Below are 22,008 nucleotides of genomic sequence, written 5' to 3'. Positions count from 1 at the left end.
AGATATTGGCTTCAGGGACACCAGAGGTTGGAGTTTTATATCTAATGTATAATACAACTCTTGATACAGCAGGGAGAAACTGTGTTAGCCTAGCACCACCCATTGCTGCCTCAAAGTCTATGATAAGGAGGTTGCCTGACATGCACAGAATAGAAAATGTGCATGTTGGGAGAACAGCAGATCATTTGAGAGTCTGATCATTCAGTTGCAAACGATCAGATGTCTGTATGAACAGCTTAAATCTTAGGCCGCATGCACATGGGCAGAAAAACACCTTTAACCTAGATTCATTTTCCAGTTCTTTTCAATAAAACCTATTTTTCAGCCAATGGGGATGATTTACTAAAGGCAAATAGGCTGTTCAGTTTGCAAAGTAATTTGCAGTTTGCAGGGGAAGTTTCCCCATGGTGCTTGGTGAATATTGTGAAATTTTAACTTTGCAAAGAATGCCCAATCGTGTGCAAGGAAAATATTTTAAAAATCTGTAATTTTGTTTGCATATGATTGAATGTGGAAGCCAGCAGAGCTTCACCTCATTCACTAAAATAAGGGGAAACTTCCCCTGAAAAGTGCAAATTCCCTTGCTAAGTGAGCAGCCTATTTTCTTTTAGTAAATCAACTCCATTGTCCCCCTGCACATTGTGGCATTTAGATCCGTATTTTAGAGCAGTGTTCAGGGGCCCACAAAAATTCCCCAAACCTACACACACCACATGCATATATAAATTTAAACGGGCAGGTATGTGTGCAAATTCATTCTAGTGCCTAGAATAAATACATTTTCTAGCCAATAGGATATGTTTATGTGCATACGTGTAAACGCACATAAATGTGCATTTTTTATGCTGGATTTTACTAGCTTCCTCTGGCAGAAAGATCCAGCATAGATGGAAGTATTTTATTATGCTGATGTGTATGAGTCCTAACAAGGTGAGACAAGTAAAGCGAAAGTTGTAAGAATTATGTAAGCACTGATGCACTTGTCAGAATGTACGTTTAGGGAACTAAATTCAACTGGACTTAGAAGCATGAATATCTGTCTTTAACAACCACAGAGACCAAGGGTATCACAAAGCAGGTCCACCAACAACAGGGATTTTTTTTCTATTCAGGATCTGCAATAGTTGTTTACCAATTCAATTTCAAAATCAAAGCTGGCTTTTCAAAGAGAAAGCAGTCATTAGGCAGTTAGCAGAACAGAGAGGTGGTATACGTTTACTGGCAGAGGAAAGTCTGATATTTATAGGGCTCTCTGCCTAGCTGCTGAAGTGATTATTTATTTCTTTATACCAGCTTGACTCACCAAAAGGAAATCTGGTATGAGGGGAACATTGAGGTTGCAATTGCTTCTGAAAGTGCTGGTTTACTGACATGCTAAAACTCTGGCTCTAAAGCCCAACTGCGGGCACAAGAAAAAACGACCCTTTTAGTCAGGGATGGATTTCCCCCAAGGCCACAGAGGCCTGGCCTCAGGGCAGCAGGGAGTAGAGGGGCAGCAAAGCCGCCAGGCGGGTAGTGTTTAAGTACAAGTGATCCCGGCGATATCGCGAGATTACTTGTAATATGCGTGCGGCTCCTTGTCCCCCCCCTCGCTGTCCCCCCCATGGTCTGGCCCTAGCTCACCTGCCTGCCTTTCCCTGCTGCCCGCCTCCCTACCCACCATGGTTTTCGGGGTCTCCTGCTCTTCTGGGGGACCCAGGACCATGGCACATTCGTTCAGGATGGAGAGCGAAGAGCAGAGCGGAGAACATCCGTTCTACGCTCTGCTCCGTGTGAACACTGAAACAGGAGAGCTGCACTCACAGCCTTCCCATCTCAGCTGTCACAGGAAAGCCAGCATAGTACTGTGCTAAAACTCCTATAGTTGACAGGTTCGATAAAGAGAACCTGTCACCTCCAAATGCTATCACACTGGGGCTTGGTAGCAATAAAGTTAAGTGAAAAAAATAAAAATGTATACAAAGTAAAAAAAAATATAAGTAAAAATGTATTAATAACTAAAATAATTTTTTTAAAGGATAATAAAATTAAAAAATTATAAAAAAGAAAAAAAGTAAAAGATAAGAAATAAAAATGTAAAATTAAAAAAATTAAAAAGTGGTAGAAAAATAATAAAGAAAAATTTTTTTTAAACCAACCCTGTTGCCTCTGCCATCTGGTTGCCATTCTCCATTGGGGGGTGGGGGGTGTTAGTCTGGCGGAGAGGGAGGTGCATTGAGGAACCTGACCTTGGGGCAGCAGAGATAGTAAATCCGGTCCTGCTTGCAGTGAGGTCTCCACACTCTACAAAGGTAAAATACTCGTTTTTGCCTAGAGGTAGAGAAATAAAGAGTAATACTTCCCTTATTTCAAGCTCCAATAGTCTCCCTCCATCTGCAAAACCTCCTCTCTTAAGTCAGGTATACACGGTATATATTCCGGCTGGTTCCAGTGAACTGGCCGATGCTGCTGTCGGCACCCTTCCGCCCGGCATCCTTGACCAGCAGGTTAAAAAATTCTCAGCCGAATGGAGCCAATCAGCAGCAGGTTCGATCCGGTAATCTAATACAATAGAAACACTGGGGGATTCCTTGATAAATGCTCGTAAGTGTTGATGGAGGAATAATAATATATTATATTTTCTTCGATCAGCTTGCAGGTTGAATGAAGACAATATATGTGTGTATACCCAGCTTTAGGCTTCCATTCACAGTTCCACCACTGCCTCCTCCACATACAATGCAGGCCTGATAGCTCTGCATTGTATGTGATGAAACCGAGTGAATTCCCACAGCCAAGAGCACTGGAGGGAGAAGAGGAGAGAGCCAGAGGCTGCTGGAGCACGAGTTAGGGTAAGTAAGACAGCTTCTCCGTCATACCTAGACTTATTGAGTATTTAACCCTTGCAGTGCATTGGGTGGTGTTCCACTTAAATTTTTTTTCTTCCAGCCTGAAGTTATTTATTTATTCATTATTGGCCTTTATATAGCGTTGACAATTTTACGCAGAGCTACACACTGTGCACATTCACATCAGTCCCTACCCTCAAGGAGCTTACAATCTAAGGAGTTGGGCTGTAATGAATTGAGCCAGGGACTCCAAATAAGCATGCAGATAAGGATGTCCGACTTCTATCTGACTTTGCGTGATCTGCATACTTGTTGTAGTTCAGTGACTCACATTGCATTAAAATGGCTGGGTCAGCAAAACAGCCAGGCAACTAGCATTTTTTTATACGATGTCAGCAATGGCAGTGTCTGTACTGATCTCATGACTTCCCTGTCAGGTGCATGGAATTGGTTTTCTTCATAGACTATTTGGTAGTTGTAAATTCTCTCTGCAGATTTTGCTCACACTGTCACTTTATGGAAGGCCCAGAAATGACAGTGAGCAGCAAATTACCACTTCATCTCTCAAGCTTCAAAGGAACAACTGTGCTTATAGTGAGCTTTGGTGAACTCCATTTTATTCTGCAAAACAACCAGCAATCTTGAGCTAAATGGCTTATAACTGATGATTGCTGATACTATTTGGAAATGTCAGTATCAGCTGTGCTTACAGAATATAGATTTATACCATACGATAATATTTCAGTCACCTCATACAATAAGCTTTTATTTGCATGTCTGAAAATCTGATGCCCCAGAAATCAACTATTGTTCAAAGCCTTGAGTCATGGCGAGTGCATATGTAATGATTTAGGCAAAGCAGTTAAAATTATCTTTTCTTTTTGTTATTATTACAAAAAAACTTACAAAAAAACTAATTGGAAATGTCTTAAAATATATGATATGAAAAACAAAAAGCAGATTCATTGTTCACTAAATTGTTTGATTTTGACAGTAAAAAGCGTTTTCAGTCTCTTATCGTTGAATAGTACATTGCAAGATTCCTATAGATTTGTGATTCAAAGATTATATGTATTTATTGTCTAGAAATGATGATAGATTAGCTTGACTCCCCATATTATTCTCAGTTAGGGCCTGCTTCCTTTGGTCTTGACTCTGTGGATAGTATACTGGGGTAATTGCTGGATCTCAATAGGGCTGGTTTCTACCAGGATCACCTGGATAATCCTAACTTTACTTTACCAATGTTTTTAGTTATTTTAACATATACAGCTGCAAACTAGGAAGCAAGACATAGAATGTTTTAATATTTCAGATTAATCACATTGTAGCAGCAATTGTGCGTGGAATACCTATGATATATTAGGAACAAAAAATATGTACCGAATACTTGTGATTAGTTCACATAACAAGAAACTCTATTCTCAGTGTAGAGCTACCCCCTACAGGGCCACTGGAATGATCGGGTCTTCCATAGCCCATCTAGGTGATTTTAGCAACCTGCAGCCCCAATAGCATTAACCGCCCTGTACTTATTACTGATAGAGCTGAAATCCAGGCCAGAGGTATAATGCTGAAGAACTTTCATTAGAACACATCAATTGGAGGACAGGGTATAGGGCTTAGGACATCGATGAGAAAAATATACAGAACAGAACTCCAGACTCACCATTCTCTTTCAGTATTCCACAGTGCAGAATCAATAAGAGCACACACTGACACTCGGTATTTGAGCAACAGCTGAAGATGGATGGGCATGAGATCTTTAGTAGGAGAGACACCAGCCTTGCTCCTGAGATCCATTCCATTCCAGGCACCTCTAGCAGCCATCAGCTTCTCATCCTCAATCAGTATTAGGCCTCCTCCAGGCTTGAGGCCTAGCAAAGCATTTCCCACACTTGAGCATCCCCAGGCAGGCTGGACAGAACACCAACCAGGATTAACATATGGCTGCAACCAGACTGAGCCCATGGAAATTCCCTTGAGTATATATGCTCTTACCTAGCATGCACCACTGGCCATGAAACCACCACTGATTGGCTGGCAAGCCACACACACACACACACACACTCATAATGTCCTCCCATTGGTTGCCCCACACTGCAGCAGAGCCACACTCCACTCTGGCAGGTACAATTAATGCTAGAACACCTGGAATTAACCAGATAAATGCCAACTATAATTTGACCATGCTAACTACAGCTCTAGCAATCACTAAATTTCTAGTAGCCATTCCATAAAATGTGGTGGGGCTACATTAGTATTCCCAGTGTCGCAGGCTAGGCAAAGTTTATATTTCAAGTTCAAAATATTACACAACATTGAACAATCTCAAGGTTATTATGTTTGGTTTAGGACAGAGCTCAAAATTTCCACTCGCCCACTCGCGAGTGATGGGCCGAGTACCCAACTCCTGGAGGGATTCCAGATGGCTTACAGCCGTGCACCTTCCCATGTTAAAGATGGCAGCATCCATCTTTACTAAGGTCCGTTGTTTGAATGATATAACACCCGTGCCCAGTGGCTCGCCATCCTGAATTCTCTGCAATGGTTTCCATGGTAGCACTCATAACCACTTCCGTATTTAGGTCACACACCACAGACAGCAGAACCACTCCCGTAGCCAATCATAGCTTTCCCTTTCACTCCAGTTGTAAATCAGAATCCTCCTTTTTCCCACGCCCATCACTCACGACGCTGTCTGGGCCATCTTATAAGAGGCGGACGGTAACTGGCTGTTTGGTCTTGTGCTGTCCGTGATCGATGTAGTGGGTGAGTAGAGGAGGCGGGAGAGCGCCGCGTGGCTGTTGTGGGACGTAGCAGGTGTGCGAGGCTGGTTATGTCCATGTCATTAAGCTGTTATTAGAGCTAAACCTAAGTATGTCAGCCATTTATGGAACTGTACAGGACCATACTAATATAAAGACATTAAAGGAGAACTATGAGATGAGTGATTTCCACTCACCTCATAGTTGTAGCCGACCTGTGACAATGAGACTGTCACAGGTCGGCTCAGTAGATCGGGAGGTGAGCGAACAGATACCGGCGTTCGCTCACCTCTCGATCCTGTCACGGCACTCTGCCGTGACAGGGGAGGGGCTGGATTCCCCCCTCCCCGCTCCGATCCGCCAGCGCTGACTGGCGGAACGGACGGGGGAGGGGGCGGGTACAGCTGGCTCTGCCTCTAGATAGGCAGAGCCAGCTGTCACTCACGCAGCTGGGCGGATCTCAACATCGATGTCGGGATCCGCTCCGGCTGCTGCGTCTCAGTATACCGCGAGCTGTAGCTCGCGGTATACTGAGCTTAGGGTAACGGGAGGACGCTAGTTTGTGTCCTCCCTTACCCTAAGGAGAACTATGGGGAAAAGCCCTGACCCCATAGTTCTCCTTTAAGGCACTAAGAAATGTAAATTTTTGCATTGTGTTCCAGCATTATGATAAAAGAGGCTGGGCAGCCACAATTGCCAACATCAATAAATACATACTTGCACACACTAGCCTTTCTGCTCCATGCCATAATTGCCATCACACTTTAGCCAAATGACATGCCTGGAAATATTTAATTTAATGCACTTTTATGTCATGCAGTTTTTAGCAAGTGACTGTGGGGCAGGTAGCCTTGGAAAACAACATGCATATGTTCTCTATAGCTCTTCGAAATACAATAGAGTAATTTAGTTCTTACCATGAACCAATACTTTCATATGACATGACATTCACCATCAGAGGAATAATTTCAAAGAAAATGTATTTATAATAATACAGCTAACACTGCAAAGCTTACCAGCATCAGTCAATGACAAACAAATTAAAAACACATACACACAAAATTCCCTGTGAAGACAAAAGACTGCTACCATTCATCCTATTTCAAGGTCTAGCTTCTGTTCTCTTTTTATTATTCTGACACATCTGTGCCTGAAATGAGGTGAACAATTTATGTTTCTTATTCAGTGCCATTTGAACATACTGAATACCATCATTATAAAGCACTTAGGTAAAGAGAAACCGTTTTTACAATGTTTGCATTATATCAGTAAGGGGACCTCAGGTCAGCTACCAGCTTTCATGAGATGTAAGCATTCTATAGAATTGACTATTGGCAATTACCTGCCTTAACTAGGCTTCCCATTGTCGTAAACTTCACTGGTGACATGCCATAATATGCCCAGCATAAGCGGGACATCCTGTCCCTGATTTGATAGATCAGACTGGTGTTGGCAGAATCAAAATATAATATTCTGCAAAACTTTTCCCCATGTGTTAGTGTTACAACCTTTTTAAAATATGGTTTTATGGTATTTGTACTAAATGATTCATAAAACATATTTAACAAACTGAAGGAATTGTGGCACAAAAGTTAATTTATAAATAAGACAAATTATTCTTTGTGATTTGCATTCATTTTCACCCTCAAATTAATACTTGGTAGAATTTTGGCTGCAGTTTTGAGCATATTGGGTATAAGTCTCTAGCAGCTTGTCAGATCTCGATTTTCACCTTTGTTTGCCAGCTCATCTTGGTTAACTATCTCCGTCAAATTTACAATGGGATAGAGGGATGTCACTTGACCTGGCCATTCTAAGAGGTTGCAGTTTTTGGTTTGAAACCACCCTAGTGCACCTTAGGTGGTGAGTTTGAGGTCACTGTCTTGCAGGTTAAAACTGCCTGTAGATTTTCCCTGTATTTGGCTCTATCTTTCCTTTAAACTTGATCGGTTTCATGTCCACCCTCATCAAGAACTTCCCACATCATGATGGAAATTGGACGAATTTAGATTTGTTTCTTGAAATGGCTATCTTGTTAGTGGTCTTTCATAAATCTCAGCTTGAGTGGAGCCACCTGAGTGTTACCATTTGGCCTCTTGGTTGCAATCAGTTATGTGAAGGGGCTTGGTGCAAACCCAGTCATATTTGCTCATTGTATGTGCAGGTTCTGCATCTTGGTTGTGCTTTGCATATGTCACTGTTGAGTACTGTGATACCTCATCTCAGTCGAAGCATTACTGATACACAAAGGTTTGCTTATCAGTGCTGCTTGAACCGAGAAAAAGAGGCTAGGCCTCCTGAAAGCTTGTCCTGAAAATCTAACTGTTAGTACAAATGAGAAAATTATCACGGACAGAACTTTAATGTAGCAACTGCACTAATACGGCTAAAATCATCTTAAAGTGACATTAAAGTCAGAATTAGTTTTGCCCCTTCCCAATCCTGCTGTAGGGACTTACCTTAAATGATGTCTCTTAATCCGATCTTCTTTCCTGCAGATTTTAGCTGTCCCTCCAGCGCTGGTGCGGGTGTCCGATCCAGCACTGACTCCTCTGTCCTCCTCTCCCCTAACGTCCCATGGAGTCTGTGCGGGTGCACGCTGCTCCATAGATTTACCTTGTGTCTCTCCTCGTCTCCCGGCCGAACCTCTGAAGTGCGCATGCGCCCGCCCCAAGATCATTTGCGGCTGCCCGAGACTCTTCAGATGTTCGGACGGGAGCACAAGTAAGTTTAAACCCTTTTTAAAAAAAATGTCTTTGCATATATCTGCTGTTTGCTAGTAATAGATATATGAGGGTTTAATAATTCTTTAAGCTTATCTCACTAAACATTTACCAGACAGGTTACCGAACTGTAGAAAATAGATTCTATGCAATTTCTGTTGATGCAAAACCCGCACAAGGCTCCCTTAAGTCAGAGGCAAAGCACTCTTTGCATAGTTTCTAGGTCACATAAGGAGCTTGTTTAGTCATCTCAGCAAAATAGTGATGTGATTTGGCAACACGATCTTGCACCCTACAGACTCATGTGACACATTCGTATAGCAATTAAAGGACAGTGTCATGGGTTGTTTTTTTCTTTTTTCTACTTCTTTAAAACTTATGTTTTACAGCATTATTTAATTATTATTTTAAAATCTTTATTTTACACTAAACATTTAATACAAGGTGCCTCCATGATACTCATAGTACTTCCATAACACAAAGTATGGTATGGTTTCTAACTAGCTTTGCTCTTACTGACTGCTTCTGCAGAATGAAAATCCGGCTAAAATGTTCTTTCTTGATTTTAGATCGGGTGAGAAAGGTTTGTAAACCTCTCTCAGGCCTTCATAGCCACCAATGCACCCCACTTAGATGGCTTCACTCTTTCTTCTAGTGGCAGGTGTCACCAGGACAGGAAGTGAGGGCTCTTCAATAGGAACACAGGCAGCAATAAAACACCTTTTTTTGTTGTAGAGAGATAAATGGTTAGAACCTATGTCAGGCTTTTACAGCTGTACATTCGTGAGATTTTTCTCAATTTCTGTACAAACACAGAAAAAGTATTCTGTTTACTTACTTGAGTTCCAGGTTGACCCTGCAATTTAAAAAAATAATAAAGTTACAAAATAAGGAAAAACTATTCAGCTAAGAAAAAGAAGATGGTAAAAAAAATTAAACTGAAGTACAAATTATTCTGAAATTGCAAGTAATATTTACTGCAAAAATTATTTTGACTTTCCTTATCTGCATGATAGTTAGAGGTCTTTCTCTTAGGCTCCATTCCCATCTTTGCAATGTGGGAAAATGTAGGATGGCACGTGTGATCCTGCATCGCATGTTGCAATGCGGAATCACAGTGCAGTAGGTGCAGTGCAATTATTTCTTAATGGCATGCTATGCGCATGTGTGTTTTATTGCACCACATCACATGGCAACCTATTTTAATGCGATGCTGTGCAATGCGATTTAATGAAAGGTGCTTGAACTTCTTTGATTTTAACAGTGGTAGGCAGCCCATGCAAATGACTGGGCTTCCCTACTGCAGTGAACCACCTGCAGCACCTCTGCGATGTCAGAGGTGTGACCGGGAGTTTACAGTATTGCAGTCAGAAACAGTCACAAAACTAGAATTTATCAGAATGAAATCAGCAATGGCACCCTCAATGTATATCTCAGTAAACATTTCCTTTAAGGGACATTTTAAATTCAGAGTAATTTCTTGGCACTGCAGACATGGCGAATAAAACTTCAGTGTACATTTGTACTGCAGATTAAAAGCCATTAAGATGCAAACATAGACTTCTCCTTGACAAGAAGACCATATTACAAGGCACTAGACACTGAGGATGTAATAAGTGGATAGCAGACATCAACCTTCCAAATTAGTTCAGCGATATCCAGTAACGAATGCACAATACATTGCAAGAAATTCAACAAATAATAGCTACGTGCATAGTGCATAATCAAAATTTAGATTACTAAATAACTGTAAGCAGTTTATTTATTTGTTGAACTCAATGGACTTGTGTCTTTTTTTCAACCTAACTTTCTCTATCATGGATGTACAGATTTATAATAGAAGTGGTAAAATCATTGTTGTTGTACAAAGCGAATCAGAATTCAAATAACTGTAGTCAGCCTGGATTACAGGGGTTACCAAACTTTGTACAATGCTCTTTGTCCCATTAAATAACCTTGAATCTGACATGCCAAACTGAGGTTATTTCAGGGATGAAAATCATGCTCTTCTAGAACGATTTCCATTGAGAAAAATACATCAATTAAAGAGAACCTTTTGCAAATCGTGTTCAGTTCTGCAGTTTAATGAACCTTACTTTAATAATATCCACTTTTATCCTGGACTACTTCCTATTATATAAGCAAGGGTTCTTTATGTAAAGTAAATTTTGTACAATGTCTTTTTTGTACTTTCTTGTAACTGTGATGTTATTGATGTCAGTTTCATAAAAACACTCTAAACCATGTGACTGTCAATGCTAAAAAAACATGAATTTGCTCTTCTTAAAAAACAAAAAGAAAAAATCTAAATCTACCTGGTGAATCTTCTACAGAAACTTGCTCTGATCTCTAAACATCTACCATCTCTAAAACACTCTTTAAAAAATCTAACCTGGATGACAAACTGAGTACTTGATATAAAACTGATATAAACCCACACCACTGCCAATGCTTCTCTCCTCTCAATGAACCTTTATTAGTCTGTCACAGAAATGCCATGGGGTCTGCTGGCTCCAAAGTTACTGACTTCTAAATAACATTTAAATATAACATGAGGCCACGTATTTGAAATAAATAATATTAATAAAAGGAATCTGATAAACTGAGATGACACAACCTGTGTCTAAAGCACACCTTTCTACTTAAAGTGACACTAAATTCATAAAGTGCCTTAACTATTAACAGAAATGTATCATTTTTGTGTATCACTTAGCTGTAGATCCTCAAATCATCTCTGAATTGGTGCTGATACTGTCTTTACTTCTGGAGAGTAGCTACGTTTGTTCCCTATGGTCCCTGTGTGCCTTGTAAACTAGCCAGAGCTCCAACTTCACTCCTGTGATGGACTACAATCTCTCGTTTAGTTTACTAATTTGTATTGAGATTGTAGTCCATCACGGGAGTGAGCTTGGAGCGGTGGCTACTTTACAACACACACAGGGACCATGGGGAACAAACGTAGCCACCCTCCAGAAGGAAGGACAGTGTCAGCACCAATTCAGAGATGATTTGAGGTTCTGCAGCTGAGTGATACACAAATAAGATACATATTTGTTAATAGTTAGATTCCTCAAATGCATTTTCAAGATTTAACTCTTGAGTTTAGTGTCACTTTAAGTAGAAAGGTGTGCTCTATTTCTAATACACTATATTAAAAAAAAAGGGATTACGTATTGAAGCAATGCAGAACATATGCATACCTCCTGTTTTTCCACTATATTACATGAAGTATATTTATGAAACAGCCTTCACCCATTCACCCCATGAGTATCAAGAGGTCCTCCAGACTGGCAAAGCATGTTGAGTGTTACAGTGCCTCAGACACTGGCATAAAAATGGTGATTATGTACAGCTTAAAATACATAGGTACTTTGTATTAAGTTTCTAGTCACATTTTTAAAAATAAAGTTATAGCAGGGGCCCTCGCCCCTTCAATAACTCTAAAAAGAAGTGTGACACCTGTTGCCACTGGACATAAATCATAATACTAATAAAGAGAAAGAAACACGTAAGAATGTCTTGATCAAAGGGTTTATCTACAAGCCTTTGCTATTAATCTTCTCAATGCTAGCTAGCTAGCTACATTTTTCTGCCGACAAAGAATTATCTGTGAAATCTGTGTGACTGACCATGAAAAAAGTTACAAATTGCACAGCATGGACCAAGCCTGCGCACGTTTTTGGGATAAATGATAAGATCTCCAGTTCTCTATTGTACATGCTTTTAATGTTGAATCATTGTATTTTGCACAGTTGTGCAAGCTTTGACCTTAAACAGAATGTAAAAGTCTAAAGAACATAGGGCCACAATTTTCTGCACTCGAAAGGAAATGGCACTGTAATCCATAAGTCTGTGTTTGTAAACCAACATGTCACATCAAAGGCTACCCATGGATTTTTAATAGACCATCTGATATTCAATTAATTTGGTCTTACTAAAGATAACTAGACATTTTAATTAATAAACTTAACTAAATAGCATAACTTGGTACATGTAAGCCAAATATAGCGTACACTATATTGCCAAAAGTATTGGTACGCCTGCCTTTACACGCACATGAACTTTAATGGCGTCTGTAGGGTTCAGTATTGAGTTAACCCACTCTTTGCAGCTATAACAGCGTCAACTCTTCTGGGAAGGCTTCCACGAGGTTAAGGAGTGTGTCTATGGGAATGTTTGACCATTCTTCCAGAAGCGCATTTGTGAGGTCAGGTACTGATGTGGGACGAGAAGGCCTGGCTCGCAGTCTCCACTCTAATTCATCCCAAAGGTGTTCTATTGGGTTGAGGTCAGGACTCTGTGCAGGCCAGTCAAGTTCCTTCACCCCAAACTCGCTAATCCATGTCTTTATGGACCTTGCTTTGTGCACTGGTGCGCAGTCATGTTGGAACAGGAAGGGGCCATTCCCAAACTGTTCCCACAAAGTTGGGAGCATGAAATTGTCCAAAATGTCTTGGTATGCTGATGCCTTAAGAGTTCCCTTCACTGGAACTAAGGTGGGCAAGCCCAACCCCTGAAAAACAACCCCACACCATAATCCTCCCTCCACCAAACTTTACACTTGGCACAATGCAGTCAGACAAGTACCGTTCTCCTTCAACCGCCAAACCCAGACACGTCCATCGGATTGCCAGACAGAGAAGCGTGATTTGTCACTCCAGAGAACACGTGTCCACTTCTCTAGAGTCCAGTGGTGGCGTGCTTTACACCACTGCATCAGATGCAATGCATTGCATTTGGTGATGTAAGGCTTGGATGCAGCTGCTCGGCCATGGAAACCCATTCCATGAAGCTCTCTATGCACTGTTGTTGTGCCAATCTGAAGGCCACACAAAGTTTGGAGCTCTGTAGCTATTGACTCTGCAGACAGTTGGCGACTTCTGTGCACTGTGCGCTTCAGCATGTGCTGAACCTGCTGTGTCATTTTACATGGACTACCACTTCGCGGCCGAATTGCCGTTAACAGTTGACCGTGGAATACTTAGTAGCAAGGAAATGTCATGGATGTACTTATTGCACAGGTGGCAACCTATCATGGTACCATGCTTGAATTCACTGAGCTCCTGAGAGCAACCCATTCTTTCACAAATGTTTGTAGAAGCAGTCTGCATGCCTAGGTGCGTGATTTTATACACCTGTGACCATGTAGGTGATTGGAACACCTGAATCCAATGATTTGGAGGGGTGTCCCAATACTTTTGGCAATACAGTGTATATTTGGTTCCTGTGCAGTAACCAATCAGAAATATGAATTTATTAGTCTGACAACATGAAACTTCTGAAGCTGACCTATAAATGGTTTAATGGTACAAAGATTAGGGATGCACCGATACCAGTATTGGTATCGGTGCTGATACCGAGTACTTGGGCGAGTACTCATACCACTGATACCTGAACTTCCAGTCAAAGGGAGATCTCCCTCCCTCCCAGCTTCCTGATTTGCTAGGAAGCCGGCTTCACTCGTCTGGCTTCCTAACTAATCAGAAATCTGGGCAGCAGGTAATGACCCACCTCCCGGCTTCCTGATTGTTCAGGAAGCCAGGCTGTCTAGGAACAAGTGAAGCTGGCTTCTTAACCAATCAGGAAGCCGGGTGGCACGTCATGACTTGCCTCCCAGCTTCCTGCTTAGTCAGGAAGCCAGGCTGCCTAGCAACAAATAAAGTTGTTGAAAGAGATGGACAGATGGATGGCACAGCTCACTGCATGAAATTGATTTTTTGAAGTAAGCTTTGATTGCATTATCAAAAACAACTATACTATGTATTGCTATTACAATGCTGCTGTTATAACAGGAGAGTATATGCTCCTTTAAAAATGCTATTGAGTATTTTCATTGGCATGCTACTGAGGGTGTCAGTGGCCTTGTCAAACAGAAAATACATGCATTGCATATTTTTATGCTGAGATTCCTTGCTGTGCCTTTTTATGGTTCTAATATGTTTGACAGTAAAAAACAAAAAAGTTTAAAAGGCTGCATTTTATTGCACACCTGCCATTGTTTTTAGAAAGCAAAACTTTTAAAAGCTTTCATTTTGCAGGTGCTTTTGGTCACATGCATGGTAGAAACGTTTTCAATGTCACCTTACAGTCCAACATTTGGATTAATTAAATAATTAACAATGCTCATAATAATTCAAATATCTAATGCTCCTTCAAAATTTGCAGCAAGAAATGTTAATCACATGCCCAGTAGGAAATGTTCAATCTTTTCTTGTTTTTATGGAATTACTTTGCATGCCTATAGATTGTAGCTGTGTCTACAGAACGTATCTTTACCATATCATATGAGTAATAGATACATCATTTATTAGGCACAGCTATGTTCAAACATTTTCCATGGCAGTATACAATATTTTATATTTCAGGTTTGTTAGAACTGTTAGTTTAAAAGACTATACAGACATAAATCAAAGAACAAAGCAGGTTTTGATATATATTTTAAAATATCAACAATAGAGGTGCACTGAAATGAAAATTTCAAAACCGAAACGAAACCAAAATGAAAAAAATGTCAGGCTGAAACCAAAAAAATTTTTATTCTAACTTTTTTCAATTTTTTAAACATTTTATTTTTATTTATTTTTCATAAACTTTTAATTTTGTTTATATTTTATTTATATTTATTTATTCATTTTTATTAAATATTTTAATTCATTTTAGGGGTCTATATTAGGGGTCTACACAGACCCCTGATCTTTCCCTTTTAAAATAGAAAAAGAGATTAAGGACACAGAGTCGTCAATCTCTTTTTCTGCAGCCCCAGTTATAAATGAACAGAAATCCTCTATACTGAGTGTTCCTGTTCATTCATAACTTGGAGATAATATGTTTACTATAACCACAATCAGCGGGGAGGAGAGCTTAGGGTGCACCGCTATATCGGCAAGAAAATTGCACTTTCGGCATTTTGCCAAAAGTGCCATTTTTGGCTGATATGTTTCGGAGGCCGATATATCGGTGTATCCCTAATTAAAACACTAATAAAATATTCCATAAAGCATGGAATTGGGCTTAGTTTATATTGCTCTATGATGACAATCCCACCAGGAGTCAAAGTGCAAAAAAGTGTGATTGTGTCTATCTGGCTTTCTAATCACTTCCTTCTCCTTCAGTGCCTCTCTGCTTTGTGCTCACTAGGATCTGTTGCAAAATGGGCATAACTGTGCAAATCCTTACAATCTCCCTACCAAACCAGAAGCTGCCTGAAACAGAAAAAGGGGTTCAAATGTGCCAGGAAAAAGACATGCTCGGCCAAAGTGTTGGGATATACAGCTCCTGTGGGAGAGATGCTGGAGGAGATGAAAGATATTGTCATGACAGGCGGATGGTAGGAGAGAGTTACTACAGGAAAAGATTCTAAGAGAGAATGGTAATGATGCAGAGAAGATCTGAGGGAGAAGGATGCTGATGCCGTGAGATGTGCTCGAGGAGAATGATGTAAGGGGGATGAAATGCTTGGGGGAGATATGTGCTTGGTATAGAGGTGCTAAGGGACAAAAGTTGTTGGGGTAAAAAAATACAGGGGAGAGAGATGTTGAGAAAGAGATGACTTAAAGAAGCCATGGTTGGAAAGATATGATGATGCTGGAGAGATATGGTTATGATGGGGTATCGTATCATATTATAGTTAAAAGAAAGATACGATAATGTTGGAGAGGGAAAAGAAAGTGATCTGGCTTATATTAGCCCACACCAGCTTCAAAAGTTTTAACACCAGCTGTAATTCTCTAATTCAGGTTAAAATCTAGTTAGTCGCTGTGTGAGTTTATATTTGAACTGAGTCCTGCTGTGAATATTGCTTACCTGGGTTTAAAGCTTTGAACCCATTTCCATACGGATAACATCTCTGCTACATGAGTATAGTGACCAAGTGTAGCATAAAAGGTCTGTCACTATTTCTACTATGCCACCTCAAAGCATAGTCAAAAAATGCTGTCCATGGCCATAATTTGGCATACACATATAATGTGCTGCTATTTAACTCCAGTATAGTATCCTACAGTTCTCTTGACTCTTAAGAATCCTAGTAACACTTTTGTCATCAGCATGAAAAGGTTTAGAACAGGAAAGGACAACATTTCAATTTAGTACAGGATTCCAGATATGGAAATCGGAGTTCCATAAGGAAAAAACACTAACACAGCAATTGTAGGTACAGCAAGAGAAGGGTGTTAGGATAGAAACGAAATGTAAAAGAAAAGAAAAGAAGAAAAGATTGGGTGCTGCTGGAGGAAGTTGAGGGCAACTGAGCAAAGATGGGATAATCACAGAAAAAAACACCAGACAGAAGAAAATAGGGTTCAAAAGAAATCATTTTTTACAGCGAAGAAAAGATAAAACTGGATTGAATTGTACCTACAAAAGACAAGGAAAGCAAAAAGAAAGACAGTGTGATTGGTGGGCCAACGGTTCAGAGGTCAGACGTTCTTGAGAGGTAGGGACATCCAGATGTAAAGGTTGAATAATGTTCAAGAAAGCAATGTTTGGACTTAAAGCTGCCCATAGAGATTGGAGTTTCTCAAATGAAAACCACATTCACTGTTAGAATTGTTAGAAGAAAACATTTCAATCCTGCCCCTTCGATTTAAATTTTTTTTTTTTTTTTTAACTTTAACAAGTTTGTGGAAAATCAAATCTACTTTCCGAAAACCCATTTTTTTCCCAGCTAAATTCTACTGGTGTATGGCCAGCTTTAGGAGTGATGATAATAATGATGTATATGTGTCTGTGTAATCACAATAACAGCTAGGTTTAATGTAATACTGTTCAATGATATTAATTAGCTTTGAGACAAGGCTGCTTTAGATCTTGGGACTTTCAAGCAAATAGTCTAGACTTTCTGCTCTAAAAACTCAAGTGTGAATGGGATTCACCAGTAAAGATTTGGAACATGTACTGTGTTTTAGTTCTATTCATTCTTAATACTAAAAGGATTAAGGATGTAAACAACAAAGTTATTCTGCCTTTTTTAAACCCAATAGACTACAGACGCCTCTAACGGAGCTTCATTTGTTGTTACAATGGAATACATTAACTGTAATGCTCTAAATCAGTTCTCCTGCTTACAATCTACGCTGGGGCCCTAAAAATGCTTAATATGTAACAATAACAAACTGACAAAGCTGAAACATCAGGAAGCTCAGAATCTCTAATTCATTTGTGCTCATATTTTTTCTAACAATAATTCTACTTGAATTTCAGCCAGTAAAACGTAATTGCCTGTTAATGCAACAGAATGCAAAAATATAAGCAAACTATTATTTGGTCTCACTTTATATCACTGAATGCTGCTACATGTCATACATGCCAAACTACAGTTATTTGTGCTTTGAGAACTATTACATACTCTTACATTCAAACTGATGTAGTGCTTTTTATATAGAATTCTATAATACTAAATATTCTAAGAGTTTTGGAGCTACATGCCTTCAGTGCTCCTGGTATAAAGTCTACACTAGTGTTACAACCACAAAAGTCAATGGTCAATAAAGTGTGACTAACTGCACCTTTAAATGCCTGTCTAGATTCCACCCTGCCCCTTTCTCAGTCACTTTCAGAAAATCATTTATTAATTAAACATTTGGATATGAAAAAGTTTACGCTGCGCAGCTTTACCAGTGCTACACAGAGCAACTATAAATTCTGGTCCATTTTCCAAGAGGTTCTATAGAAACATAGTGTTCTCTTATGAGGATATGCCATGCTGAAGACATGGATGTCCATTATATTCAAAGTTGTCTCTCAGTACATTACAAGTTCGCACTGAATGCACCAGAGGCACTAACACTGTCAGAAAAAAAAATATTTGAAAAGGTTATTGTTTTAAATTTGACTATAATAAAGAAATAAAATCAGAGACCCACTATACAACTCCTTTAAGGCAACTAATTAAAAAAAGTTGCACTTATTAAAAGGTGAACTACGGGGTCTATTAATAAAGCAGTGGTATGGCCTTGAGGCAGCCATACTACTGCTTTAAAAAAATGCACAGCAATGTGCAATGTGCACATTTCTAATGTGCTTTAGAAATGTGCTTGGCGCTCCATTGGCTTGAAGATTCTGAAGCCAGCAAATTTTTTTTTCTTAAAAGAAAGCAAAAGAAGAGAAAAGGCCTGGAGGAAAACCTTATTACTGTTGCGGATGGGCAGTAAAATGCAGGCCGCTGCGTGGACTAACTTTGTAGTATATAGATTGTAAGCCCTCACGGGCAGGGCCCTCCTCACCATCGTGTCTTGATTTGTATTGTGATTGTAATGTCTTCCCTATATTGTAAAGCGCTGCGCAAACTGTTGGTGCTATATAAATCCTGTATAATAACAATAATAGAGCAATTGGAGAAACCCTATCTCTGTAATAGTTTTTAGTTCTTAAGCTACCCAAACATGGGCAGATTATTTGGCATATTTTGGTTTAAATTTTCTTTTGACTTAGTAGCCAAGAGCTGACCCTTTTATAAAGTTGTAACAATCAACTTGATTAATATCTGCTCAGATGTCCAACAGATGGGAAAGGAAATCCAGTCCTACACTAACTATATACAGTATGTTCAGGCTCAAGGTCTTTATATATTTTTTAAATGGTATATCTTCAACCATGTGTATGAATTGGCACATTTTTCATAATTATGAGTCACCCTCCTACTTATTTTAGCCTGTATCTACTCTAAAACCATGAAGTTACATTTACCATGAAAACTATTAATTGTAATAATGGTTCAAGTAGAACTGTGGCCTCCCACAAAAAAAAAGTGCTGCATCAATTAATTATAAGGACATCTGCATTTAAAGTTTGCTGTCTGACTTGTTATGGCTTTACGAAAAATGTACCTTGAACTCATGATTAAATTAGGGTGTACCTTTATAGAGATACTGTATACAAGGGGTGGGCAACCGTGGCACGCCAGCTGGAACTATAAGTCCCATAAGGCATTGCAGGACTCTAACAGTCACAAGTATGACCCTCAGAGGCAAAGGCACAAGGTTGCCTACTACTGTATACACATGCTCGATACTGATTTGCTGGTGGGCAAACATCGGCCCCCCAGCTGTGGTGAAACTACAAATCCCATGATGACTCTGGGAGTCATGCTTTTGGCTGTAAGAACCTTGCAATGCCTGATGTTACAACAGCTGAAGGGACAGAGTTTGCCCACTCCTGCAATAGACTGTACTTTGCCCAATGCAGATCATATAAATGCACTTTTATGTAGTTCCTTTTGTGACTTTATATAAATAAATACAAAATTAACAAATCTTCTCATAATAATACATTCAATTCATGTTTATTGACAGCAGCGCTGTGCATTGCGGTGTACTGCGTTGCAACATAGTGCAGTAAAAAAAAGTACTGCATGTGCACACCACCACAAAGCAGTGACAATATGCATTTTTTTTAACGTTTAAAGCATAAGTGCTCCAATCTGTGTTGCTATCAGCCTCCTGTTATCCCTTACACAGCAGAGTGGGAGAGGGAGAAGCAGCACTAGGAGCCAATCAGGCACTGCTGCAGGCAAATGTGATCACAGGAAACATGTTGAAAACAGGAGAGAGCAGAGTGAGATAGCTTACAAGTATGTTGCTGCTCCTTCATTATGCAATAAGCAGGTTGTGGGCATGGTGGTGACACCACTGGATTTCCTACCTCCAACATAGAGCTTGGAGTTCACATTTAACCTAGTTTACCTTTAAGCCTAGTTTACCTTTGAGATCTAAATTGTTAATTGAATGTGACTTCAATTGTACACTATGTAAACAAAGCAATTAAGATTACATAACTAGTAGGTTGCAGGCTATTCTGGTGAAGAAAGGACAGCTCAGACAACTGCTATCACTGCATTCTCTTACAATGTTTATAGCCGGGTTGATATGTTAATTAGGACTCTTGTAATTATTCTGACATTTTCTCCAGCTTTGTAAACAGGCACCCAACGCTAATTAAATGAGCAATCTTGCCAGGTGCTACATCTGTACTTGTCATTGACATGCTACTTTCTGCGTGCTTTCCTCTTGAATATGTCATACCCCGGCTCCCTGTGGGACAGAGTTTAACAATCTTAGCACAACTTAGTAAATCATTTGGCATAGCTGTACTAGTTCATGTCAAAGGGAGCCTTATTTACGTTTTGAGATGTTTGGGAATTTTTTAGCTTACATTAAATATCAATATATTACTATTTAAAAAAAAATCTGCAATAATATATATAAATTTATGCAGCAACAACCATATTTTCTTGTACTTTGTGCTTAATACGTAAGATATACTGCACAATGACCGGTCCTGATTTCGCCATGATGGCTCGTAGACATTGTGTATGTTACGTATTCTCCAGGATGTGCAAAATTCATAGATATGATCAAATCCTTTCTATTTTCTAGAATCTGTTCACATGCATTATAAATTAAGTTCTGCATACTGTACTTTAAGTGTATTAACCTGCAGTTTGTCATTCAAGGTGCTTCAAATGGAATCTTTCAAAAATGCATGAAGACCTTGGACCTGAACATCAACTTAACTTGCTTTAACACATACAGTATGTTCTGGTGTGAGGACATTTTAAATCTGTGAAGGTTATTAACAGAGAGCTTTGACTTTCTGTAAAAGCTGTATGTCAATCCAAGTCAGATCATATTTTTTGTCTAGGCAGGGCATTAGGGGAAACTTTGATCCTTTACACAGTTATGATATGTTTTTATTATAAAAAGAAAAGGTCATTGAATTTTCTATTTCTATGTGGGAGGTCTATATTCATTACCAGGTGCATGTATGGTGACATTAGGATGATATTCGAGCTAAATTCAATAACTGATAAAAATAAATGATAATCCTCTACTGTTTGCGGTGATGCAAACAGAACCTTTCTTCCCTGGTCCTGTGTTAATAAATAATCATAGTGATTTTAGCACATTTTATTTATGACTGAGGTTGATGGTTTTGTCCATAGCTGTATACTACTTTGCCTTACCTGTTTCAACAATGTCTAATCTCTGGTATGTTTACAGGTGCCAGGGCTCTTGGTCCCTACCCCTTGCTAGACTCACAAACTCTTTTTTTACTCAGGCAACATGACTTCACCTTTCCTGTCCTTTACATTTCTTCAGCTGGCTATATAGCTCAAAAAATCACTTAATTTCCCAATTAATTTGTTCAGAATACAGGAACAGTAACTTCTGCTGAAGCTGCAGTCACTGTTTGGCTTACAATTTTCCACCTGGCTCCTTTAACAAAGGTTAATTTAAGATTCAACTTGTATTGAGCTTGGACGTGACGGCAGGGCCACCCACTGATCCCATTTCAGCCAATTCAGCAGGAAAGCAACAAAAATCAATACACGTATGGCCAGCTTTAGGCCCAATTTTTACTCTCAATGGTCATCTTTCCTGATAAGCATACCTGGAAACTTGCCGGAAATGATGAGGCAATAAATATATCTTACGTCGAAGACAAATTGTATTAGAATGTTATCTTTTTGTTGAGGAGCGGAGCGACTTGCCTGGTGTCAGTAGGTATGGGTGACTACTATACTGGCCCTGCTGGCTTCTGTGGGCCCAAGCCAAGGGATTTGTGTGAAGCTTTGTGAATTTTTTTTATATTGTTTATATTTAGTTCATACTGTATACGTAATCTGTTTAGTGTGTGTGTGTGGGGGGGGGGGGGGGTTTGGGGGGGTTTTTTTTTGTGCCCTAAAAACAA

At 39.6% G+C, this 22,008-nt stretch overlaps 1 protein-coding gene across 1 annotated transcript in view; it reads right to left on the bottom strand.

Moving 5' to 3' along the window:
• Positions 1-22,008, bottom strand: part of COL25A1 (collagen type XXV alpha 1 chain) — a 429,660-nt gene that overhangs the window by 137,585 nt on the left and 270,067 nt on the right. Inside the window, exon 5 of the mRNA XM_018569899.1 lies at positions 9,158-9,175. Within this exon, the coding sequence (XP_018425401.1) occupies positions 9,158-9,175 (18 nt within the window). The remainder of the gene's footprint in view (positions 1-9,157; positions 9,176-22,008) is intronic.

Source organism: Nanorana parkeri, unplaced genomic scaffold (assembly GCF_000935625.1).
Source record: "Nanorana parkeri isolate BGI_ZX_2015 unplaced genomic scaffold, ASM93562v1 scaffold36, whole genome shotgun sequence".
Taxonomy (NCBI): domain Eukaryota; kingdom Metazoa; phylum Chordata; class Amphibia; order Anura; family Dicroglossidae; genus Nanorana; species Nanorana parkeri.
Note: the sequence above shows the minus strand (reverse complement) of the source record. Positions and strands in the feature narration are given on the sequence as shown.